This window comes from Diplotaxodon limnothrissa, linkage group LG18 (genome assembly GCF_057381915.1).
Source record: "Diplotaxodon limnothrissa isolate DT_005_m linkage group LG18, D_limnothrissa_male_GT1.1, whole genome shotgun sequence".
Classification (NCBI taxonomy): Eukaryota; Metazoa; Chordata; class Actinopteri; order Cichliformes; family Cichlidae; genus Diplotaxodon; species Diplotaxodon limnothrissa.
In genome coordinates, this window is record NC_140613.1 from 38,494,314 (window position 1) to 38,521,805 (window position 27,492).

General features: G+C 43.3%; 1 protein-coding gene across 1 annotated transcript in view; it reads right to left on the reverse strand.

The window, feature by feature from the left end:
- Window positions 1-26,234, reverse strand: part of chd7 (chromodomain helicase DNA binding protein 7) — a 74,384-nt gene extending 48,150 nt beyond the window's left edge. The window contains exons 1-3 of the mRNA XM_085378553.1: window positions 25,946-26,234; window positions 6,960-8,543; window positions 6,222-6,553 (exon numbers count right to left, since the gene is read on the reverse strand). Coding sequence (XP_085234679.1) covers window positions 6,222-6,553; window positions 6,960-8,424 — 1,797 coding nt within the window. The 5' untranslated portion in view covers window positions 8,425-8,543; window positions 25,946-26,234. The remainder of the gene's footprint in view (window positions 1-6,221; window positions 6,554-6,959; window positions 8,544-25,945) is intronic.
- Between the last annotated feature and the right edge of the window lie 1,258 nt (window positions 26,235-27,492).

Sequence of the window (27,492 nt, forward strand, 5' to 3'; positions counted from 1 at the left end):
AAACTGAGCCTTTTAGGCACACAAACAGGAGGGGAGTGAGGGATCGAGAGAAAGAGGGAGAGATGGCGAGGGGGGATGTGGTGCCAAGAGATAAATCTGTCCTCCTGCCAAGCTTCCTAGATAATCAATCACAGGAATGACAATGGAGACACACACAGTGTGTACACAAACACACATGTTCGAGTGCTGCGTCAGGTTTGGCGTTCTGCAGGGTGAATTCATCTGCCATTTCCACAGGTACTGGTTTAAATCCAGTGTTTCCATCAACAATGGAACGTTTTATTGTTCTTTTCTGAGACATGATCTCCATTCACTTCCAAAACAGATTGTAATATCATACCCAATAATTGGATTTCATAAAAGGGGGGAAAATCCTTAAAAGACCACCAACAGAAGAGCTGCATGGCTAATGTAACAGATTCAGTAGGTGAAGAGCGTCAAGTGTCAGCTCTCAGCGAACAGAGGGGAGGACAGGAGGGGAGAGTGTGAGGATGAAGGTGAGTGAGAGGAGAGAATAGTGCCATGGTTAAATCAACCAGGCAGAAGCACTTAATATACACCTATTACGCTCACATCTTGCTCCATGTTTTTATTGTTTGACTCCACTAAAGCTGCACTTCTTGATTCACAGTTCAAAATCTTTATCACACTGTGGCAGACTACACATTTGATTAACAACTGAAAGAATCCTGGAAAATCGGTTATAATATCCTGGGATGTGGTGCAGCCCCTCCATTTATCCTCCATCTAAAACAGTTTAAGCTCATTCTCCATTAAGCCAACTTTGTTCTAATTGACCTCATTGACAACTCGTCAGTAATAAGTCAAAATATCAGAAGAAAACTGAACAGTGTCCAACATTTGTCACGTTTTGTGACTATGGTATAAAACAGAAATTACAAGATCAAAATTTAATCACAGTGATTATATTCTGATAATTATTAGAGCAACATTGAAGCACAAGCTTTGATCAGTTAGTTCTCACACAGAAATGGTTGCGTAAGCTTAATGTACTGGGTATGAGGTTAACTTTTTAGAATCTGAGAATCTTTATTAAAATGTAAATTTCTGAACAAATCCCAGATTCACCTGATTAACTCAAGAGAATCGGCCCAACTGGTTAAAAAGGGGAGAAAGGATTCACATTCTAATTATATCTGTATCTATATCTCTATATCATATCTAGGATTGGGCGGTATAAACGGTATATGGTAGAAACAATATGAATTTGGCCAATGGTAGAGATTTAGACTATACCGCTCCACCGCGATAGCGCATGTTGATGGTGTCATCAAGCTGCGCCCGTTTTGGTCGAAAGCATTGCAGCAGCTGCAAGCAATATCATCTGCAAATTATGTCGGGCGACAGTAATAGTGAAGAGAAAAGCATGTTCTGGAATATGAGGAAAGCCAAAAACTGCGCTTCCTCTACTTCCGTACCACTGACTAATGTTGAATTCTCTGGCAGCTGCTCTATTCCCATGTTGTTGCAGTATATTAATGACTAACCTCGTATTATGGATGGATTATCTCAGTTATTCTCCTGACTGAAGTTTGGTCCTTTTACAGCATCCTGCCATGCGATTGCATTTGTCCCTAACCATCGGGAACCCTCACGTTAACTTTTATCAAGTGGAAAAAAGTTAGCGTTCATCCTTCAGCTTATGCTAACATAGCTGTGTCGCTAGCGATTACGTAGCACATCATTATGTACCAGCTAGTCCAACTTCAGTAACCCTACAAAAGTCACTGCTCTTTATTTTCGGTCTTCATTCATGTTGGAAGTGATAGCAGAGCTGTACGTTTGAATTTTTCAGAAATCTCTCAGTCAGAACCAGAGATGGGCAGTAACGCGTTACTGTAATCTGATTACTTTTTTCAAGTAACGAGTAAAGTAAGGGATTACTATTGCAAAAACGGTAATTAGATTACCGTTACTTTCCCGTAGGAACGCTGCGTTACTGCGTTACTAAAACCGTGATTTTTTTGCGAGAATGTCTCACGACAGTGACGTAAGCGAGTGCGACGTTCGTGACAACAGCTGTCTGCAGATCAACAATGGATCATATATGAGCATGCAGCGTTTAAAGCGTGGAAGTACTGACCTTACTTTGAGTTTGATTCCATAAAAAGTGACAAAAACATTAGTGTCCGTTGTGTGTGGGAAGAAAACTTATTTTTACTCCGAAACCCCCCCCCAAAAAAAAAAACCCCTAAACAAGCTCCGAGTGCGCAACGACGTAATGGGAAATTCACAGAGAAACTCGCGGATTCTTCCACTGACCGCTGCGCCACACCTGCACTAGAGCACACCTCCACCTACCCCACTCCTGCTTTACAGGTGAAAATAGAGCAACAGGACTGCTAGTCTTTGATTTTATTTACTTTCTGCTGTGTTTTACTTGCATCTATTTGAAAGACTGAGTGTAAACACAAAAAATATTTTATTTTATGTGCTGGAACGTGCAGAAAATAGGTTTAAATGTTAAACTAATTTCTTCAAGTCAGAGAATGTTGCATATAATAAAATTTTTGCTTGACGCATAAAGTTAAAAGATTAAAACTGATAAAACAAGTTTAAAAAAAAAAAGAGAGACTTTTCCATTTGATTACATTTTGTATGATGGATTATGCAGAAAAAGTAGAATTGGGTTGAAAGATCTATCGCTTTATCACCTATTCAGGTTGTAACTCTCAGTGATGCCACAGTGATCGTTTCACTTTAGGACCTGAAGCAGACGGAGTTTTGCACCCAGATTACTCCGCGAGGCTCCTGACTACAGTAGCCGTAATGCTCCAACAATCCATCAAGCGGTGCGGCTTCGTAGCTTACCAAAGTCATACTAAAACATTTTGACAGATTTTTGAGCGCCGTGCACCACATAAAATCGGTTCAAGGTCAGTAAGCACAACCAGAATTCATACATAAGGCGCACCGGAGCATGTTTCAAATTATACCACAATATGGATTTTAGGCCATATAGCCCAGCCCTAATCATATCTAATTGGTTAGATCAATGGCAGTCACTAGACCAGGGGTGGGCAATCTCAGTCCACGAGGACTGGTGTCCCTGCAGGTTTTAGATGTGTCCTCGAACCAACACAGCCGATTTAAATGGCTAAATTAGCTCCTCAACATGTCCTGAAGTTCTCCAGAGGCCTGGTAACGAACTAATCATGTGATTCAGGTGTGTTGACCCCAAGGTGAGATCTAAAACCTGCAGGGACACCGGCCCTCGTGGACTGAGATTGCCCACCCCTGCACTAGACTATAATGTAAAAATTTGCAAATGTTAGCAACTCTCAGCCTGAATTGTCACCTTTTGGGACAAGGTGACTGTGGCTAAGATGGTGTCAATGCCTCTAAAAGGACACATGCTTCTTAACCTCCTAGGACCTGGCGTCCACATATGTGGATCACACATTTTGGGTTATTTAGACCAAAATACTCAATTTTGCTCTACAAGGGCCTGATATCCACTTACGAGGACATTATACTGCTACTGTTCTATCGAAATTTTAAACGACTATCCTCATAAGTGGCTCTCATTTTTCTCAGAAACAAAAATTAGGTAAAAAAATAAATAAATAAAAAAATAAATTAGTAATTCTTTGTTTTTACATTCATCAGGTCCCAATCAGCCCAAATATCAAAGAAATTAAAAATGCATGCCGTGGAAGAGTTTGGGTTTTAGGAGGTTTAAGGAATTTTTAACACCAGAAATTCCTTAAAAAAGAAAAATGGTGCATTTCTTTCACAGATATGAACACTGGTGATCTGGAAATTTCAGTTTAAAATATAATGCAAGAAAACCTGGATGCTTACACTTAAAACATAGTCCTGAGTTTGACAACTTAAGCAAAGGTCAAGTGAGCCATATGCTGAGGGGATAAATACTGCACACCACTTTGTTATATTATTCTAATAACATAAACTTTGCTTGCTTTTGTTGACACTTTATGTGTAAGATGGGGAACATGTTCTTTTTAGAGAGAAGATTCAATACAAACAAATTTCTATCCTGATGGAACCGGTTCCCACCTATAGCACAAGGGCTCACTGACTCACTGGTTTTATGAGTATAAAAAGGATGTGAATCATATACTGTGGCCTTCTCAGTCACCAGTATAACACAGATAAACAGCTTTAGGAGACTTTGGACTGTCATGTAAGGCAGTGCTATCCAACAACATAATCAAAGCACCAATGAGGAGATATCAGGAACAACTGTACTGCCCGAAGAGGTACTAGAACAAAACACTTTTTTCCTTAACCTCTAACATGTCTATGTTGTTATAAAGTATATATGCCTATAACTTGTATAGACATATATATATGTAACAAGTACAAAGTCATACTATCTGCTGTCAATCTTCATTGATCATTTTCACTTAGTTTGACTTTGTGTGTCCAGTGAATCCAGAAGACAAGTGTCCATCCCAGCATCCATCTATTATTATAGACAGACAGTTCAGATGGGATAAATTTCAACTTTACCAAGAGAAAAATCAATGAAAAATGAACTGTGCTCGTGTGTTGAGTAAGCAGTCAGCTGCAGAATATTTTCATTCGCCGAACTTCGAAAAAACGAGCACCCGGCGTCTTCATATCAAAGCAGCATTTCCTCAAAGCTACAGAACCCCAGTAAGCTAGATGTATAGCAGAGCAGGGGGAGGGGTAAGACAGGCGTGTTATATGTCAACTAGAGTGCTGCACACAACATAGTGTGCGTGAGATGTAGAATAAAGGTCACACCCCAGCACTCTGCCAGAGCTTTGACCTTGAGCTGCTGACGAAGGCACGCGTGCATGTGTGCGTGCATGTGTAATAACCATGCTTAGTGAACAGATGGAGCTTAGAGTACCAGACATGCAGTCATCATGACTGACTGACCAGCTTGGTGTGTGTGTCTGTGTGTGGGGCTCTTTCTAACAAGTGCATCATGAGGCGCACAGAAACCTTGCTTCCCGGGCCACATGCACACGCTACTCTAACTCCTCTAGTTAGGCTATCCTATTTCTCAAGGCACATTCACTATTCCGTTCCAGAGCACCGTTGGTGTGTGTGTAATGACGGGGGCTGCTGGGCCTGCAGCTAGAGCCAGAATGGCAGAACGGCACATGCAGTGCATGCCCCAGTGAGGAGCAAGGCTCACCAGTCAACCTGGCATGTAGGTCAGGAGTGCTGGATAAATTAAGTGTGACGGCTGAAATGTCAACCACTGAACACAGCGATGTAGGCTTGGAAGTGGGGAGGTGGGGAGGCGTGGGGGTGGAAGAGAAAATGGGGACTGGATCTTTGGGTGTGTATGTCCATAGGGCTGCTATTGTGTGTGAATGGGTCAGTGGAGAAAGGGGGCTTTGAGCAACAAAACAAGCTAATGGAAGGCGAGGACACGTGACGCAGGCGGCAATGGTGGCAGGCGGCACTCAAACCCACAAACGTGCTGGTCGCCACTGAGAATGTCTTCCCACCATTCCTGTCCTCCCTTCACTTGAGATTTTCTTTCGGTTTTTCACTTCTTTCCTCTTAATGTTTTTTTTCTCTCACTCCAAATCACTTAATCACACCCCATCCTCACGGTCTCCCTGTTGTCCAAACTGTCTCTCTGCACATCCGGCTACACAACATTAACTTAATGATGGCACCCCTGAAAAGGAGAGGACAAATAGTAAGACAGACAGGGAGAGCGGAAAGAGAGGAGACTGGGAGGAGAGAGACAGGAAGGGAGGTTTCCTCTACAGAGGAGGGGGATAGTGGAAGCAAGGGGGAGGAGAAATTATGCTAGTGGCGCCTCTGTGCATGCGTGTGCACGCGTGTCGCAGGATATGCAGCTCACAGGAAATAAGCGGCTGCAAAAATCCATACCCCCTCCCCCCACCACACACACGGAAACACAACCACCGTGCACAAGGCCCGCAGCAGAACACACAAAAGGAAAAAAAAAAAAAAACCATGAACAAACATACACAAAACCCCAGTGAGCCAGTGCCCAATGCACCGCTGTGTTCTCAAATGTCATGTACAGACACACACACACTCCTGCACACACATACACACTTCCCTTACACTCCAAATACACACATTCCCCCACCCACATGAAAAATAAACATTCACATAAAATACACCCACACATGAAAACAAATGCACATAGTCTTGATCTCACTCACACATACTCAGCCTTGCTACCACATCAAAGTGTCTGTTTGACGGAGACTCACCTGTATGTGAGGCACTTTCTGTGGGGTAAGAGGGGGTGAGGAGAGTGGGTGGGAGGCAGAAGGTGGAGGTGCCCACGGGTGGGAGGCCTGGTTGGGGGGAGGGGGCGTGCTCTGCAAGTGATGAGGGTGTGAGGGCAGGTGTGTGTGCTGCGTCTGAGGGCTCTGAGTGGGTGGCCCAAGGCCCTGGTTTGGAGCCGGGATTCCATGTTGACCAACAGGCGGTCCCTGAAAACTCATGGGTGCCGGCTGCATATGCTGCCCACTTCGAGAGGCCTGCTGCTGGGTCTGGAGTAGACGCTGGTCTCCGCCCTGGCTTGCGGGGGCTTCGTGCCCTGGATAAAGCGACAGGACAAAAAAGGAAAAAACAAACAAACAAAAAAAAGAATCATTATCATCGTGTCACCCTTGTCAACTATTTAGATGGAATCAAGGCAGTATTCCTTTTTACCCTGTGTTTGATAATGAAATTCATCTGAACACTTTGATGCCCCCCCCCCAAACAGATGTGGACATACTCTTACTTTTCCATATTTTGATCATTTCTCTTAAACAAAAGTCACATTTCAAGTATCATGGCATCAAATCATGTGCCTGTTTAAGCTTTACTCAGTATTTAGCCAATACAACCATGATGGAGATGGCTTTAGTTTCTAGTTCTGTCCTTTTGTAAATTGAAGAAACTGATCTTGATCGCCAATAAAGGATCAAAGTGAAGCCCTTGAACAGAACACTGCTTACCCTGCTGCTGCTGGAGCTGAGGCCTGTTTGGTCCCATTTGTGCACCACGCTGTGGCCCCATACCAGGATACATCTGCCCCGCACTGGGGGCCATGCTATGGGGTTGCTGGTGTTGGGGGTGTGGGGCAGGCAGCGGGGTTTGTGGAGTCCTCTGTGGATGGGCCATAGCACTGGGTGGAGAATGCATTGCTGTGTATCCTGCAACCTCTGGGGGCCCAGCTAGCCCTGTGCTAGGAGGTCTGCCCTGTTGGGCGGGAGGAGGGGTCGGGGCTCCCAAAACCCGCATTGGGGACATGGATGAAGGAGAGGAGTAGGTTCCCTGAGCTGGGGGGGCAAGATGGGACTGGGCTTGGTTTTGGGGTTGGGACATATTTTGCGGGTGGTTTAGGGGGTGCATAGGCTGGCTCTGCTGCCCTGCCTGCTGCTGCATCGGGGCAGAATGAGTCTGATGGGCTTGGTGTGGTGGTCCAGGGGGGTATCGTTGTCCCTGCTGCCCTGCTGCCGGGCCTGTTCCCTGGTTAAACCTCTGGCCAAGCTGCCCTGATCCCATGGGCTGGCTGGCATTAGCACTGACATTAGTATTAGGAGCCTGGCCCATCCCAGGTCCTATGGCACCATACTGGGGCTGATAGCCAGAGTACTGAGTACCCCCAAACCCTCCCATGCCTTGTTGGTGGTGGGGGTGCGGCGGCTGTCTGGATGGGGAGTGTGGATATCGGGATGTGTGTCCCATATTGGGATAGCCTTGGGATTGTGCCTGAGGCTGAGGGTGTCTCATCTGGTTACCCCCGATTCCAACATGTCCCAAGTAGTGAGATGTGTCCTGAGCAGGAGGGGGTGCCATGCTCTGTGGAGGGTAGTGTTGATTCATGCGGGCTGCATTAGATGTGGGTGGACCTTGAATCCCACCATAATTGCCTTGAGACATTTGGTAGCTTCCCATCTGGTTGGGAGTAGCCCCTGGTTGTGCTGGAGCCTGTGGATAAGCTGGTCTGGTCTGCTGCTGCTGCTGGCCCCAAACTCCCCCACCTCCTCCTCCTCCTCCTCCAGTATCACCCTGGTACCCATGGTGGGGGTTGCTAGCGTTAGCTGGGTTACTGTGGTAGTGGGAGGTCATGCCATTCATAGCCGTGTTCACATTTGGGGGACCCTGGCTGGGGCCATTCTGAGCCATCATTCGTCCTCCAGGGGTGCCGGCTTGATCATAGCCTGTATACGGGCCATGGTCGTACATTTGCCCCAATTTAGGCTGTGCTGGGGTAGGCCCACTCCCATGCATCATCCCCTGGTGGTATCCCCTGCTTCCCTGGTGTTCATGGTTCAGAGCGGAATTTGTCTGCTGGGCAAGAGGAGCAGACTGGCCTGGGACCGACTGCTGAGGAAAGCAGTCTCCTAAACCATCTAACCCATCTGAGAACAGCCCTGGGTCGTCCCCGAATAAGCTCAACATCCCAGGGTCCGCCATGACTGGATGGAGGCCCCACAGATGGCGGGGACTGGATGGAGGGAGATTTGTTGTGCGGTGAGAAGCTAATCAGATAGCTGCTAATTTGAAGCTTTCCACCATGGTCCTCATGAAGGTTTCTGGTGAGACAGGAAGAGAAAAAGAAACAGTGGAATTAATGCAGGTATTCAGAGAAGGGCAAAGAGCTCCTGGATGCTTCACTATGAAAATAATTTACTTTAACAGTCCCCCGATGAACTGTCACATGCTGCCTTTGTTAATTGATACAGAACTAGTCTTCAATAGTTCTGTATTAATAAAGTGTTTATATAGTAAATCCACAGCCACCTAACTTAATCTACTCATGTAGTGTGATACTATTAACAGGTATAGGACTCCATATGCCAGTAACAATATAATATACCAGTTTCTCATATTAACTTTATATTCAGCAAGTTGTTTTATCATTTTTTGATGAATATGAGCGAATGACTTCATCCACAATTACTCAGTCCTCCTCACTCTTATTTCCAATGATTAGTCACTGCTAAAAAGCTGTGAGAGTCCCCAGCATCCTTCAGCAGCTCACCTAGAGAGCATCTTATCTGGTTTGCTCCAACTAGACTATATTAGGCTGCAGCTGGTCAACGAACCCTTGTTCTGCTCTGCTCCAGGGCAGCTCTAAGCAGAACCTACAACAGGTGGAGAGCTGGTTCATTTTCAGCTACACCAAGCTCACAGAGGGTGGAGAGCAGAGCAAGGAGTACAGCCATCAGCTGCAGTCCAACACACGGACGTGGAGACTCACTGGAAAAGCAACTGATTTAGAGGCTAGTTACACTAATAATAATAATAATAATAATAATAATAATAATGGATTGGATTTATATATTAAAAAAAAAGGATTTATATAGCGCTTTTTCAAGGCACCCAAAGCGCTTTACAATGCCACTATTCATTCACTCTCACATTCACACACTGGTGGAGGCAAGCTACGGTTGTAGCCACAGCTGCCCTGGGGCAGACTGACAGAAGCGAGGCTGCCATATCGCCTACACCAGTAGGCGGTAGGGTGAAGTGTCTTGCCCAAGGACACAACGACCAGGACAGAGAGCCCAGGGATCGAACCGGCGACCTTCCGGTTACAGATACGCTTCCCAACCCCCTGAGACTACAGTAACTTTTGCAACAACATAATCATATCATAAACCTGAGTACTGATGGTGCTGATCACCTGTACAAAGAGACAACACAGTTTAGTTTAAGCTAGCATCTAAGATGTATTGATCAGCAACGGGTAATCAGATGAGCATGAAAACCATTTTTTCTCCTCCGTGGTTGGTATCGTATAAAGTTAGACATTTCTTGTAGGGACATTTTCTACAAAGGTAGCTTTTTGAATTCAGGAGTAAAAGCCAAGAACACAATTTATTTTGATTCTTTTTCCATTCTTAGAAAATGCTTTTCTTCTGCATGCAGAACTGAACTGCCATCTTTATTAACTATGGTATGATGGCCTCACTCGTAAAGATTTGTTTATCCGGTGAGGTAAAACACGAAGATGTTAAAAAATTTTTTTTTTAAAAGGCAACCACTGAATCAAACTTTTCTATATCACCCCACCCCCAAGAGACCATCCCCCACCTCCATTTTTACTAAACAAAGAACTTCTTTCTTTTCCAACACACACTTGGAGTCATTGAGAGTGTGTGTGTGTGTGTGTGTGTGTGTGTGTGTGTGTGTGTGTGTGTGTGTGTGTGTGTGTGTGTGTGTGTGTGTGTGTGTTAGAACAAAGGACCCAGCAGATGCAGCTCTGTTTGAACAGCAGCAGCTGCCATCCAGCCAGCCAGAAAACAGCAAGCCAACAGGCCACAGAGCCTGCCCATACACCAGTCAGTCAGTGGTTAGCTTTTCAGTCAGCAACTCATTCAGCTGGCTAACTAACCAGTCAGTCCTGGCAGATGTTTGAAGGTACGGGAATTAGCCACCTGCTACCTGTGGGCTTCCCTTTCCCTCTGTATAAAAAACTAGATTAAAATGCGTATGGGAAACTTATTGCTAAGAACTCAGCATTATTTGTGTGATAAAATTAGGAATCTGAGAAGCTTAGAGGCCAATGTAACAAGCGAGTGAGTGTGAGTGAGAGGATGGAGGTAGGTGGATCTGAGCATGCTTGAAGTGTGTGTGTGTGTGTGTGTGTGTGTGTGTGTGTAGTGGAGATAGAGAGGACTGGGGGAGGTTTGCTTGTTGCTTCTATGCGCTGCAAAAACCAACAGCCAGCCGCTACAGAGTTCCCCACCCCCCCAAACTCCTTCGCCCCATTTCTATCCTCCTCCACTCCTCCCTCCCACATATTGGTTCATTATAGAGCTCGGCAGGTATCGGGGATAAAACGTGTCATTATTTCCACTCACGTAAAGTAGCACACAAGCATTAGCAAGTTTTCCTTCTTAATAAATATTTGGCACTGTAAAACTCCTCGTGCCCACACAAATAATCAAAGTAGGCAACTGACATTCCAAATCGTCAGATTTAGTGAAGCACCTCTCACTGCGGGCTAACTAGGTCTGAGCATACAGCCTGCTGAGGTCTATCACAGCATGGGGTGCATCCTGGACTGGCTCACGTGCCTATCACAGAGCTGGGCCTACATTTGGTGCAGTCTGCATGGCAGAGAAGCAGCACTTCTGCTACTGTTTTGTCAAAAATATGACCACACTTCACATAAAGCCTGCTGCTTCCTGTCACCAGGCAGATGTTTTCTCTTCAGCTTTACTCGAGAGGATAAAACTGTTAGAACTGATTGGTCCAACATCCTTTCACTGCTCCCACCATCTGCTATTGCCAGAAACTCTGAATGCTGTAAAAACTACCACGTTCTACTCAGTTAAAACACAGAAGTCAAAGTGATACTTTTAAACTAATCCAAGACTTTTTTTGTTTGAAAAGTTTCAAGAATCTAAAAGTTAACGTTTGAGACTAACAAGCACAAGTTATTTGTAACCAGATGTGATTCCTCAAAGTCTCTTTGCATACTCTTTAATGTCTGCTTTTTGGGTGACAATACCCTTATAAACTAAAGCCATTCACTAAGTAACATGACATTAGCATGACACAGCGCTACAGTGAAAAAGCTCTCCTTTAAGCCTTGAGCCTTTCTGTTGCAAAACTCCAAGATGCCAGCTGGGAGCATCCACTCTTGTTGTGTAAATAGCATTAAGAGTCCTTTCCTCCATACCTATGAGCCGTAAACAAGCTGCCTGTACGAACAAAGAGCTTATTACGGCAAAATGCAAAGGCATCCAAGACTTAAACTAGTGGTAGTTTCGTCAACAAGAGTTTAACTTTATATTGAGAACATTTTCACTGCTTTACCTGGAGCCATTTCTGACAAAGTGCCAGTCGCCAGTGACAAAAATACTATATCTGTCCTGTAAAGCAGGAAATCTGTTAGTCTTGGTCAGTTGGTTTTTAGTATTAAGTGACTGAATTGCAGGGAGGAGAGCTGCTAACACCTGAATGGCTTTACAGACAGTAACATGTTTGTTTACAATCCGAGTCTCCTCCTCTTCTGAAATTATAGCTATATATTTCTATAACTATATATAAAATAAGCACATTTAAGCTCGTCTCAAGCACAGTTGACTTTTCATGCAGTGTTGATGTAATGTGTTTTTTCCCCGTGTTCCTGAAAACTAGTTTAATCATCAATTAAAAATCACTAATTGGTAATTTAGACTTCTGAACATGTGAATTTAATTTACAAGGATAACAATTCATCTGAATTAATTATTTCACTCTTCTGCCAGTAACGCAACTTATTCTGCCACACCTGGATGGAGTCTCCAAATATCTGCACGTTGTCCTAATGGCAAAACTGTACAGTTGTGACTTACACAGCAGAGTGTTAGTCAGAGGGAACAGGAATGAAAATAAATTTGACATGCATGTGTTGAGACAGGGCCTCTGGATTACAAATAAGAACTTGGAAACTTGATTCTAAATACACATCAGCTAGGGCACACAGGTTATCAGTATCATATACTGGACAGGACCAATGATAAATGGGGAATTCACTGACCTTGGTCTATAAAGGAGATCTGATACTGTTTGTGTCAAGCTGACAGCACTTTTCTTGTAGAATTTGCTAACTTTGCACAAAACTCAGACACGCCCTTTGCCCCTTTTTAAGATCCCTGGTTGAGATGTGTTTCCATAAAGAAGTAGAAACACCTATAAAAGCTTTTCACTCGGTCAGCTATATTTTTGCTAGCTCCAGTAGGGCATTACTATAAACAGTAAACATGGACATGCCTGCTGGTGCACACTGAAGTTCAGCAGGTTCAAACTTCAAACTCAATAACCAGAGAGTGAACGTACATTTGTGTGTCCACTTTTGTTCTTGAACCGTTAGCTATGCATGATACACAGGTCAAAATGATCCTTATTCATTTCATATTTGGGAAGCAACCTCTACAGCTTCGTACACTTCAAGTCAACATTTGATTGGCTGCCCCTCTTAAACCGCAAGTTTAAGAGGGGCAGGGCTGTGTGCCTGAGAAGACCAAAGTAGGATATCTCCTCTGAGTAGAGCAGTGTGAATCATAAGCATCTGACTCACTAGGATTAATTGTACATAGATTAAACTCCTTTGAAAAATTGGCCGTGTTTAAAATGAGTCTCCACCAATGTAACACTATGACAGAAAATAAGGAAAAGATATCATGCCATGTCTAGTTGCTTTTGTATAAGTCATTCAAACATTGCATGGCAGCTAAGGCCAATGTGCTGCGTGTTCTTAAAGCAGCACATCAAGTGTTGCATTAGAAGAAGAAAAAAAAAAAATTGTGTTCAGCTACTAGATTACCAAGAATACAGCAGCTCGGAAACGCAGTGCATTTCAGTCACTACAGGAAGGAAAGGTTTCTACTTGTGTCTGTGTCTCAGGTGAGAGTAATTGAGTGTAATGTCACATCCTTTGCAGCAAACTAGTGTGAGGGTAACTGATTTCCTGTCACACACACTCTACATATGAGTGAATCCCACATTACTAAATAAATGTAGCTATATAAGCACTTACTTGAGCCATCTATGTGTGTGTGAGAGAACAGCGCAGTTGCACGTGTGTGTGTGTGTCTCGAGGCTCCTTTGCTCCACTCATCCTCCTCATTTCTTGTCTGGCATTTAGAACTTAGCCTCCCACAAGATAACACTCGTCTGCAACGAGTGGATGGAGCAGGATACACTTCATCTTGCTCTTTATTTCATCCTCCATCTCTCTAGCGTATCTGTTCATCCCTCTGTGAAACCTGCTTCAGTCATGGAAAAGACAAACTCCTTGTTCTCTTGATTTAAACTTTCTGTACCACTTTCTTTGCAGTTTTAGCCCAAACTTGAGTTCTTGCAGAGATCACACAGTGACATACATATATGAAAACACGTGCACAGTTTGGCCCAGCTGTCATTGCACAGGGAATTAGGTGAGCGACCAGTGTGCCACTTTAAATGCCAAATCTCATCAAAGGATGAGGCTTTTAGGCCCCTATGCTCCTCCTGCCGTACCACACTTATGCTGAGGAGCCAAGTAGAAATTCAGATATATCCATACTGAACACCACAGATGTATCCGTTTAAAAAAACAACAACAACAAAAACCCCATAAAAACAAACAAGCAAGCTGTCATCTGAGCCAACTGAATACATACCAGTCAATGTTTAGCATGAAGCAGCAAACACTTTGTCCCTTCCCAGCTATGCAAATCAGTATCTTGGCATGTGATGAGCCTTCATGCTTGACCCTCAACAGCAAGTATCCTTAGCAGCTCACATACAACAACATAGACCTCCCATTTTTATGATGCAGGGCAAGCTGTTGATAAGTAGTCTGTGTGCTATCGGCAGTATGGTAGGCACTTCGACCTCCTATCCAACAAATTTACTCAGCCATCCAGTGACATAAAAAAAGAAAGGTACTAACACAGCCGAAAGCTCATGCTCACTTAATGTGGCTTCACACGACCACACTGATGGTTATCAGCATTTTCAGAGGTGACAGTCAATGTAGGTTTTAACAACAGGGGTCAGTTTGAAGGCGGATGACTCAGATAAACAAAACTTCAGTATTAGAGAAAAACATTAGTCAAAAACATTGATGGTGATGAACAAGGTAAACATCCTTTTTAGTTGCTGTCATGTTATTAAATGTCAGTAACAGATTTCATGGGAAAAAAAGACGACAAGAAAGTGATCCACTTTCATGTCACAAGACACTGCAAAAATCCAGAATATCAATCAATTATATTACAAGAGTAATATAATTACAAAACATACTGAGCAGAAAGTGGCAAGTGAAACTAGTGGGGAAATCTATTTTGAGCAGCTTAAATATGTTATTTTAGCTCCAGTCTGTCACTAATTGCTCATATATAGAGTTGGAGGATGTGCTGGCGTAACAGCATCAAAACTGGATAAACTCGACCGCGTTTGGATAAATGTCAAATCTACAAAATGACATAAAATGCTGAAGGAGACGTAAAAGAGCACAACAAAATGCGCTATCAGCCGATATGTGCCTGGCTGATTACCACTATCACAAGATTAACTGATGTTTATCTGCAAATATATTTATAATTTTATATATATTGGCTAATGTTTGATTAATTTCACCATACTGACAGTTATAATGGACAATTACAAAATCAACAAATCTAACAGTCGTCATTAAAACAATTCATTGTCAAATATGAGAACTTGTGTGAAAAATGATCTACAGCACACAAATGCTGGGTTTTATTAGTAATTTCTGTGCAGTGTAAAGAAAGCACTGGAGGCAGCTAAGACAGGGTCAGGATGGGAGAGAAAGGGCCTTTCCTTTGCATTTCTTTGTGTTGCAACTCCAAGCAAACCGTGTCCCAAAATAAAACCTAAGATACTGTATCAAGACACTGACCTTGAAGCAGCAGACACTCTCCAGTTTACACACAGCTAGAAGCAATATGAAAAGGGTTTGGTTCGGGCACTGTCAGAGGAGTGCACGGGCCTGTGAGGCAAATAACGTAATTACCAGCTCCACCTCACCTGAAAACACAACTGAAAGGCTCGTGTACGTATAGTTTTAACCAACTATACATGCATGAGTTTCAGCCAACTTGAAAAATACACATGCAATCACCAGCCAGGCTCAGGAAACCACAATTATTGAGGCCACCCATTCAGCCAAGCCGAAACCGCAGAATATCACTGCCAAGTTAGTGCAACTGAATGGCCTTCTCTGGCTGCCGGAGGCATTACACAGCCTTTCACTGTAATGCATTAGAGATGGGCTTTCATTTAACAACAACCCCAAACAGGAACTCTAAGAAAAGACTGGCAGCCAGGCCCAATCAGAAATGCCCACTTTATTTTTTACAATTTCTGTATATTGAGCATTTTACACATATCATATATCTGTTGGCCATTTAACAAAACACAGCGTGACAAGTCTCCAAGTTTTCAGTGCAGACAATCACCCACGTCAGGTGATCTAACTGATATGTTCTTCCCGTCGGCGTGAAGGCATGTTTGGGAGTGACGTCACCTGGTGTAAACTGGGCTGGAATGAAAACCCGCAGGCAGCAGGCACACCTCACCTTTTTCCTGCTCTGTAAACATTTCTGAACACCTATTGAAGTTGTCATTTTAAACACTCCAGAGAAATCTCGAGATGTTGACGATTTGCATGGGGCTGTCACCTTCTCGATCCACAGGCCTCATTTTAGTGGTTTCCTCTACTCTTTTTCCTCTCCACTATTATAGACACTTGCTGGTTTTTATTTGTTAACATCTATTACACTTGACCAAAATGACTGCAAATCACTTGGTGCATGCAGCGTCAGCCTGCGGTGAAGGAGGGGTGTGAGGGAGGGAGATTAGCCAACAGCGGCTCAATACAGTTCTGTCTGTGCCGTCGACAGTTTGGCAGCTAAACTGTCTGTAGCCTCCAGGCTTTACTACAGGAAATCTCTGCCATGTCAACAACACCATGTTTCCTCTGAGGCACAGACAGGTACAGACAAATAAAACCAAGCCAAAGAGTAAACTACACCAGTGCCTTAGCAAGCGCAACTTCACTAAACACCTCCGGGGTGGGGGGGATTTTTTTTTTTTTTTTTAAAAAGCAAATGATCTCCCTCTTCATCTGCAGGACACGTGTGCACCCACCCACCTCCCATTACCACCAGGATCTAAGCCACTATAATTTATACCTTTGTTCCCAAATGGAGGACAGCGTGCAAGAGCTGGCTAGCTGTGTGTGTAATTACGCTCAAGTGAGGGGATGCATGGCCGTGTGTTTGGGGCTGGGATTTGAGGGCCGGAAGGAAGGAAGAAAGAAGAGGAGGTGGGGGTTGACGGGGTGGCGATGAGGGGGGCCAAGAGAGCAAGGCGAAAAGAGAAAGAAGCAGTGAAGCTAAAGAAAATCTGGTTATTTTACGCACGGCTGCTTTGTTAATGGACACTGTGTGTGTTGGTTTGCGTTTGTGTGTGTGAGAGAGACTGGAGAAGGGGGTGGGTGGTGGCGGTGGGTCAGCAGGAAAGGGCTGTGTTTATCCAATCTGTTCCCTGCCTTTACCATGTGGTAGGAAAAACCACTGGCCGGCTCTCAGTCTGATCCCAGAAGACAGAGGCTGAGAGACAGACACAGGAGAGGGAGGGAGAGAAAGAAGTAGGCCACAGGGGGTAGCCAAGGAACCTGCTAAGAGAGAAAGAGTGCATGTCTCTGTGCTCACTGAGCTAAAGAACCTGTCATGTGGTTTGTGAAGCTATATGCTCCCTGAAAATCACTGGTTTAAGCAAGCCTATTTAAAAAGTGACACATATATGCCCAGAAATATTGGCCAAATAGTTTAAAGATTCTAGTGGGTTTAGTAGGTTTTCGGGCCTAAACAGGATTTTTGAGTTCTTTAAACCAAAGCTATAACTGAAGCTTCCAAATTTTTCGAGACACCAATCTGTTGCCAATACCAGGGTTTCTGCCAGCACATTACCAGGGTGGGGAACCATCACACTGATGGTCAGCTCAAAAGTTCCAACCATTGATTTAGGTAACATATCTTACACGGTTCTCCTGATTTGAGAATTAAATAATCAATAGCCAGGTTAACATTTATGAGAACTGTTTAATACTGTAATGTTGCTGAAACGAGAACTCTACCGACCTCTTTGAACTCCTTACAACGTGTTGTTATGAGTCATGAACATCAACCACTAGTAAGAGCTGAAGGGTGGAGACAAACACGGTACTGGCTTCGCAACAAATAAGTACCTAACCCTGCAACCCTTATATATCGCCCTGAAGCTCCTGTTAATCCCTTTTAAGGCATTAAAAAGACATTTTTGTAAGTTAAAAAACAGGACTGAAGAAGCAGGCAAATGCTATGACTCAGTGCCGGTTTACCTGTTCAGCTTATATCCATCCATTTGTGCTCACTGATTCGGCGAGTCTCAATCATTCATTGGTGTATGTAAATGAGGTTAAGTATGATTTGTTCTCCATCTGTTACATGCATTACTTTCTCTTCATGCTGGAGCTAGGAAATAAACTTGACAGTGTGTCGTCCCAGCTCCCTCCTCTCTGTTCCCGTGCACAGCGCTACACACAAGCTGTTCTGTCTGTGTCACTGCGGAATTAGCGATTAGCATTATCTCAGCTGATAGTGAGATAATACTCCATTACATGAGTACAAAACACTGTTTACAACAAGTATCAGTCATTGGTAATTATATGTTAACATTTCTTCTGAACAGAAACTGGCATTCCTAAATTCTGTAGATTCTAGTCATCAAAACTCAACAGCAGAGTGAAGCAAATCAAAACCAAATGTCAAATGTAGGATGTCAAAATAGACTAGACTGATTCTCAGTCTTCTTTTCTACACTTTGTGTCACTTACTACAAACAGGAAAACACAACCAAGAACAAAGGTTTAGACAAAGACTTGAATCTTTTTCAACAGACTGCTGAGAAATGCTTCCTAAGAACCTGAATGTTTCATTTGTGCTTAGCTGACGGGTTTCCTCCACTCATCTACTTAGAAGGTCACTGGATATATATGGTTGTAGAATGCATTTAGAATCTGTGGAAAGAGCTTATGCAAATCAAGAAAGACTTATGCTGGTTTAAATTGTGATAGGCCCTCACATGCAATAAGGTCATTGGAGTATCTTTTTTCCTATAAAGCAAATGTCTCAAATTTATAAATTAAGCCAGAGGGATGCATCTTTAAAAGATCTCTGCAGCTCCTAAAAGTACTCTACAGCCTGTCCTCTGCAGTACTAAAACTCTAGGGATGAATGAGTTTCCAAAACTTCTGCCATAGACTGGGACCAGATTAAGTGTCTTATCTGACCTTAATACATACAGTAGGCTGAACTAATATTTGACTTGTAGCATCTGACCCACATTGAGTTCAGATCAGGAGGCAGGTCACAATGCCCAGTCAGACGACATGTACCGACGCTTTCAGGATGAGCGCTGTAGTTAATGCTGGTATTTCCCCTACCACCCCTCAGAGTCTGTAGCTGTAGGCATTCAGAGCCGAAGGAGACAGGCGTCCCCTGTGTCTAAAACAAACCACTTCATTAATATGAATATTCCAGTGTTGTTTGAATCTTGATCAGAAAGTCAGAGCAGCAGGCATAAGCTGATATGAAGTTCGGAGATCAAACGGCTGCAGGTGAGGGGGAAATTGTAGCTTGGTAATGCAAATGACTTATCATAGTGTTACACTGCCACTATTACAGGCTTTGGGGAAAACCCTGCAAGTGTTCAAAAGCAGTAGTCTTTTCAAAAACTACAGGATTTGTCAGTAGCAGGGAGTCAGATCAGCTTGCTGAAAGAAAACCACCAGTGGTTTTGGGGCTGTTGAGAGATTTGTCATACCTGTTCAGACCAAAAAAAAAAAAAAAAAACAAAAAAAAAAAAACGAAGCTTTGGAAATACTTCTGAGCAACAAGAACATCACAGGCAGTACTTTCCTGACTCTCGGTCTAGATTTTCATTTTTGTAGAAAACATGAATACACAGGCTTCCAAAGAAAGGCTTTCATGGTGAATTCCCCATGAAAGTCAAAATGCTTAGGTATCCCTTTATGCAAGAGCAAACAGGAAGGCTCACACACTGATGATAAACAGGCTCTCCAGAATGCAACCCCCACTGCTGCTCAGTCAGTCACTGCTATCGACATGTCCTTTTCAACCAATGGGACAGCCAGGTCTGAACCAAATCCCCTGAGCCTGGATAGCTACACTTCTTGCCCCACCTGCCCAGGTGCTAAGACTTCCAGAGTCTACTCCAACTCCTACTCCAACAGTAGATGGAACTAGTCAACAACAGTAATGTGTCAGGGTGGTTTATAATCTATATTTATAAAAGTTCAAGACCCTACATATAAAAGGTGAACTCCTACAATCTGATGATGTCCTACGATTAGCACTTTGCAACAGTGAAGAACTCCCTTCTAAGAAGAAGAAACCTCCAGGCTCACGGAGGATCAGTCATTTACATGTTCAGGAAATTCCAATATTATCTGCCAAAAACAAAGATCTATGTACCTCTTACGAAAGTGTCTTTACTGGTTGAAATCTCTTTCACGTGTAGTTAACATCAACCTGTTTTCATTCCATCTCCCTAACTGGATGCTGATTCCAAAAGCAAGCAGCACTTAATCTTTCATCAGCAACGTGAATCACCGAGGAGAAATGGTGATCGAAGATGAGCAAGAAGGATGCGTGGATGCCACAAGACTGCCATTAAACCACAGCAAGCGCCGGGAAACTGATGAGATTTTTGCATGGCGCTGACGGAGCTTTTCAGCAATAGGATTCATCAGCAGCTGATGACACAAAACTCCCACATATTACCAGTGGAAAGGCCTTGGATTTAGCTTTGCTTATTTTCTTCCCATGTTAGCAAAGAGCTGAAGAGGGGAAACGGGATATTCCAAAAGTATATACAGCAGCAGAGGTCAACAACAGACTAAAAGGCCCATACTTAACAGGCCGTCTCCTCCAGCACATACAGAACACACGTACAGCCCACACACAAACACTTGAGAGCTGTATTAATGCCAGCCTCTCTCCTAGGCACAGCACTTGGTCCAGAAGGCCCTCGCTGCAGGAGGAGGATGGGGGAGGCAGGCGCAGAAGAGAAGGAGGGGGCAGAGGGAGAGACAGGTGAGAGGGAAGGATGAGAGAAAGCAGTAGACACAGTGATGACACTCAGTTTTGAATGTCACCACAGTGCTAAAGACCCCCGCTAACCTTTTGGCTGGAAATGAGAGCGCTGGACGGAGGGCGGGGGAGAAAACAGACAGCCAGGCAAAGATGGAGAGTGAGAAAGAGAGATGCAAAGGGTGAGAAAGAAGACTAGAAAAAAAAGGAGGTAGGCTTATGCAGAGGGGGGCAGAAAGGGAGTGGGTGGGTGGCTGAGGGGTGGAGGTGGAGCAATAGATAGCGAAGATGAAAGAGATGGAGGCAAACAACAGCACCACTTCTCATCCCCACTAACAGAAGTGCCATCTATGACACATGATGATAGGAGACAAAATGGCCCCCCTAACAAACAACAGTAATCTGATTCAGACACCCAACAGCAACCTTTCAGCACCAGATTGTCCAGTGCGCTGCATTACCTGCTGCTAGCTAACCTGCAGACAATCCACTCAGTTCAGTTTTGGCCGGGCAATCAGTGTCATCCATCTTATGTGCGCTTGTGTGTCCAGTGAGAGAGAGTGAGTGCTTTTCATCATTACTTTCAACTACATAACTACAGCGAAACCTCCACTGACCTCAAATGGATTTCAAAAATGCCTGCAATGCATCAGCTCTTAACGCCACAGACGTTCCCATAAACAAGCAGCTGTTCTTTAATACATGAGAAAAAGTTATTTTTCTCGTAAGCTCCACTTCTACAAAGACGTTGTGAAGATAACCTATCTTCAGTTATAAATCATATCTACATCAGAAACATTGTATACATTTTTCTTTTGTTACAGTTCAACCAGAGGTTATCTGTACTACGCAGCGTGTCTATAGAGCTTAACTGGAGGCTGTTCACTGAAACTTACAGAAAGACTAGCTCCTCATGGAGCGTCTCCTGCGAGCATAGGTTAAAATCCAGAAGAAACATTTTAGAAGGTTTCAGGACCCATTGTTTACTAACTGCAAGTCAGCTCTCTTAAAATAATGTAACAATTTTCTTTTTGATTTCTCATTATTATTCCATTTAACACTACTGTCCAGAAAAACATCAGCTGGGGCATTACAACTTATCTCAGGACTAAAGGTGGCAAATGACAAATTTCTGCTTCCACCATTTACTGATTTTATTCTGAAAGTGCTGACCAACTGGAGTGACTTGCATATCTCCCACCAAAACATCTTTTATGATGCTGGTCTACTTGATACTATTCTCTGCACACCATTCCATCTTCTGTTTGAAATCTGTGTTTTTGTATCTCACTATAATTTATTTATGAAGTATTCTGTTTTTAAAGTTCAGGTGCTGCTAACCAGCTAAGCCCACGCTATCTGATGTTTCCCTACCTTCAAGCTGGCCTGGTCCTTTCTGTCATTCGGCTGCCTCTCCAGTGAGTCCCTTAAAACATTTTCAGTTCACTAGGAGCCCTTTCTCACTAGTACCTAGTCAGCTATTGTGGTTTTCCATTTGGTAGTATTACCTGGTACCAGGTACTTTTTTAGTACCTGCTTTGCTGGGGTTCCAAGTGAGCTGAGTAGATCGGAAAATGTGACAAATGGCATCTTGGAACTTTCAGCTGCATAGACCACGTTAGGTGGTACTCTACTGAAGTGGAAAACAACCAAAAACCGAGTAGAGTCGAGGCAGTACTAGTGGAAAAGAGGCTTAGATAAACCAGTTACTGGTTACAATGGGAGTCTGTGAGTGTGGGACGAGTGAGTCTGCAGAGGCAGCTTCATAGATCACCTGGCCAACCTGCAGGCAGGTGAACACAAATCAAGACAGGGAGGAACGTTCACACTAAAATGCATTTACAGAGCTTTTAAAGAGCCTAACCACTGAAGAGCACCCCACGTGCCAAATCAAGATCACCCTCCAGACAAGTCACTCTGCTTCGCACTCAGATTTAATTGCAACACAGGCAAGAATCTAGCACTTCCTTTTTGTGGTCAATACTTTATTTGCACTGTTAACCCCACTGAGTGTGTAAGATAACTTCAACACTTCGACAGACCAAGAGAGTGGGTGCTAATGCATTAAGTCAGACACAAAAATCACTTCGGGGCAGTAGGTGCAATGCTGAAAGTGAAAATGCGCCTTTGATATTAAAGTTGCTTTTTAGCATTTTGAGAAATGAGGCTGAGAAATTATGAACTTGTTACATCCAGATTTCCCATCCTCTCAATAATCATGTGTACATTAAACTGAGAGAGGAAGGCCCAACATGTTAACAAATGTCACTTTAACCAGCATAATACAAAAATGCCAGTGTTCTCCCACATGCCAACAAGTTTACTTCTGATTTCTCCTCTCGTTTGTCTTTAGTTTCTCCTCGTCTGTCATTTTTGCGTACACTTGTGTAAGTTTAGCCATATTAATCTGAACTATTCTTCACAGCATGAAAGTAGCAAGAGCTGGTGAAAAGGTCATCAGATGACTGCACACCAAAAGTGAAATGTCCAGATAACCAACACTGACCACACTAATGATTCATAGACCACAACAACAGGGAGTAGGCTTATTCAAAATCATGACAAACTGATGGGCACCTGCTCCAAAGAAAGTGTCAAAGTTAAAATAATGGATCAGGGTAAAGTTGCACAGACAGATGTTCATTAAAAATCACTGAATATAGATAATGGGGGAGGGCATACATGGCGACAATGAGCATCAGTGTACAGCTATAAGCACGGAAATTTGATTGCATCATTCTGAGCAGAGCTATCTTAAAATTGCATTTCACTGTATGTGTGGTGTATGCCCCAATCTTAGCCCCACTGTAAGGTGGCAGGGATTTCCCTAGATGTGGCCATGCTGGGACCACCACCAAAAATAGGAAACAGAAAAACTCCTCAATCTCACAGAATCCCCATCTTTTAGAGTTAAAAATGAGACAAGAGGGCAGATTCTGCTTTGTGTTTTTAGTGGAACAAAGAGTTTATGACAACGCGACAAACAGATTTACCGGCAACTTGCTTCATGAAGTTTCAAATGTTAATGGTTGTATTATTTGGCTCTTTGAGTGAATAATGCACACTCACCAGCCAAAATTAAGACAACTCGAGGGTAATCAGCATGACTTCCACATACTTCAAACTTAAGTCAGAACTATTTAAACGGGGGGAAAGGGCTACTCTAAAAAAAATAACAACCATTGTGTCTACTTTAGTAAATCAATCTAAATATGTGCAAAATTAAAACATTCACCTCTGCACACGTTGTCAAAGGGAGGGGAATCTAACTTTATGTAAAAGTCTCAGGTTAGCCAAGACTAACTGTCTCTAGCAAACTAAGTCAGCCTTGCAGCTGGGAGGGGGGCTCAAATTTTACCACAAAAAAGGGCAGTGAGAGAGAGGGGAGAGAGACCAAATAGTGCTGAGCATCTGTTGTGTGTGTGTGTGTGTGTGTGTGTGTGTGTGTGTGGTCAGGGCCTCTTATCTCTCCCTCTGTGGCCCGCTAAACATGACTAGCTGCCATCTTGGCTCAAAGACACAAGGTGGTAGTGGTGGGGGTATAGCAGCTCCTGCCTCTATGGGAAACGGGAGGAAAAAACATAAAGACCCAGCACAAATCTACTGAAATGTGTCGCACTGACTAAAACCACAAAGTAAAAACGAATAGAAAACGAGCGCGTGTTTCTGAGGGGGGACCAAGCTCGGTTATTTTCCAGAGATTTAGTGCCAGAGTTGCGTGAGAGCGGCAGGGTGACCATTATGCAAGTTGGCCGATTACAGAACACATAATGGGGAAAGAGAACAGGATAGCGCAAGAAACACACGCAATTAAGTTAAGACTGTACAAAGAAAAAAATACGGTTTTAGTATATGGTAAAGATGTGTCAGTGGAACTACAAGGGCAGGTGTTTAGGACTGCCTTTCCCCCTTCCACATCGAGTAACAAGTGTAATCGTAAGTGTAACCAAACTTCGGTCGCCGGATACAATGTAACACAACAAACAAGTGCTCCTAACAAAAGCCGAAAGGCGGAAAGACCTAAGGAGGATCTGTAATGTAACTTTGCATTTTTACCTCGTCAAAAAGTGAAGTGAAAAAAGAAGCAAAGTTAATTCCCTTGCCCAAGAGCTATGCACTGATCGATAACCGTTTCGAGCAGGTTAGTAGCTAGCCCGGTGGGGCTAATAAGTGGTCTTTGCCCGTACACAATGAGGATGAGAGCTGGCTAGCAGGCTAGCTGAACTTCTGTGTCCTAGCGCTGGGCCAACCTCCAGCGGCTAGCAAAGCTAATTAGCCTATCAGCGGTATTTCGCACGTCGTTTCGGACCAGGGAACGATTCGCTCATCTCGGTTTTTTTGTTAAAGTAAAATACTTTCTCCGCCACTCCAAAGCTGTACACGAGTAGGACAATTTTTTCAGCACATTCCAAAGTGTTTTGATAACACAAGGCATGGTAAAAACAACAAGAAAAACACGGTTGTATGGAATGACCGCCTGGCCTCACAGCTTCCCCCCTCCTCTCCTCCACTGCTCTGTCCCTTTCGTCCAATAAAACTACCGACTACTACACATTCTTAACACTGTCCCCTTAACCACAAAACACTACAATTCTATTGAAATCAAACTATTATTTATACTTTCATTGTTAAATGGTGCAATTGAGCCAGTGTGCGGCGTTTTTGGAGATTTCTGCCAAGTATTCTCCGCTGGGAATCTCCCTCGGTGCTCCGCTCATTCAGTCGGCTAGTGACTCACCTCTACGCTCGAGCCACCTCGTGTCTCCTAGAAGCTTCAACACAATTAGCTAACAGGGCTAACACTCACACTTTAAAAATGAACTAAGTTCAAGTTTTATATTACACAGGACGATAAGTTGTCTGAGGAACTGACTCAGAAACTACGAGGCTCTCAGTGTTGTGCTGGACATTTTTCTTTCCACTTTTCAACTAACTAATGGGACTGTTGTGCGTCTGTGTGAGTGAGCGATGCTGCGGGTGGCAAAGCTAAACTTGCTATTGTTAGCATGTCGGCATGGCAGCTACACGGACCTTCAATGACTTTCTACTGAAAGAAAAAAATAAAACAGATGCGAAATAAACCTGCAGTCTAAAACAGAACCTTCCCCGCGAGTTTGCCCTGAAAGAAATGCTCGTCGGTCTAAAAACCACAACTCACTGGGCGGATTAAAGAGTCCGATTGTGCTGAAAAAGTATGGAAAACTTGCTATTCAGAAAGAATATAAACGATTTTAATTCAGGACCCTGTGTTATTATGGAAGCATTGCACTTGTGCCAAAATCTGTTCGAATTTTTTCTTAAATGCACTCAGTGAAAAGGGACATTTGTTAGCTTACCCAACAAGCTCGGTCACTTCGGGCTCTTTATCAAATCAACTCCTCGTTAGTAGGGTTAGTATCTCCGCTTGCTTGAAAAAAATCCACGGTGGTCCTTTTCAGTTTGAAATATAAATAAACAGAGGGAAAAAAGTTCAAGTTTCGTGTTTTTCATGAATTATTTCTCCGGCGTATCTCGCATCCGCGACCTCGCCGACTACTGTGCGTTGCTCTTCTCTCCTTTGTGTTAATTTCACTCAAATCGAGTTTAATCCGATCGATCCCTCGGCTGGTCGCGCTCCCGAGTCCTCCCCTCCAGACACTCGCTCACCTTCCTCGGCCAGGGGGGGCGCGCTCCCGAGGACCTCTCATACAGATAAACAGGCAGCGTGCGCGGTCACTGACCCGGCCGTGCCCGTAAGTTCTCATTAGGGGATGGAAAAAAAATAACTGGGGCGTCATTTAGAAAAGGAGCTTCTGAATAAAACCGTAGAAATTAGGCGTATTTTTAAATATATATTTTAAATGCATTTTTATTTAAAACAAACAAACAATGGAAAGCATAAACTCGGTTAGAAACCTAAGATAAGATTCTAAAAAAATTAGAAGGTTTTGGGGTATGTGCCCTAATGTTTATCATTGTGAACAACTTTAAATTCTTCTAATCATTTATATAATATTTAGGTGAAGGTGTAGGTTAGAAAAATACCTGAATGTATATGTGTATTGCTGTAATCTTTACAGACTTATTTATATTATTTTTACACATTCACAACTTCTTCATCTCCCTGTTCTGGGTGAGGGATCTAGGCAAGCAAATGCTCCTCATATTTTACACATCAGGGACTCACAAACTATTGATTAGGGACACAATCATCCATTGGATAAGAGTGATACAGATAACTGTAGACAGGCCACAATCTATTGCATGCTTTGTTAGATACTATTCAGTCACCAGATCAAACAGACTTAATGTCCACGATTGTGCATATGTGTGAATCAGGACTGACATCCAACAGTATGAAATCATTTGAAATAGTCTTTGAGCTGCACATTATTGAACATATATCTCTATAATTGTAATGAAAAGCAAAACGTGTGTGTGTGTTTTCCTGCTGCATCTTGTTTGTCTGTCTTGAGTCAACTGCCGTACCAGAGTCTGGTGTTTAATTGGTGATAAAGCTAAAGATAGCGTCTCACAATTTCCCAAATCTGGGATAAACAAACTACAAGTTTTCTTATCTTATCTTTTCTTATGTTATTTTATTTTATCTTAGCTCTCACTGCACAATCAGACAGTCAGATTTCATGAATACACATAACCTGTTGTCCAGAGGCCATGATAGACTGAACATCTATTTGTGACTGAGCATCAGGGAGTTGTTGGTATGACACTGATTTGGAGAAAGCCTCACAAAACTGCACTTGTTGATGGGTCTCACCAAGAAGGCAGTGCAAGTTGTCTTTCTGTATTACTTCATCAAATCAGTGAAAAGGGAAAATCAGTATCTTATATGTTAGCCTTTTTGTCAGGAATTCCAAAGTGTTTCAGATATTGTGACAGTAAA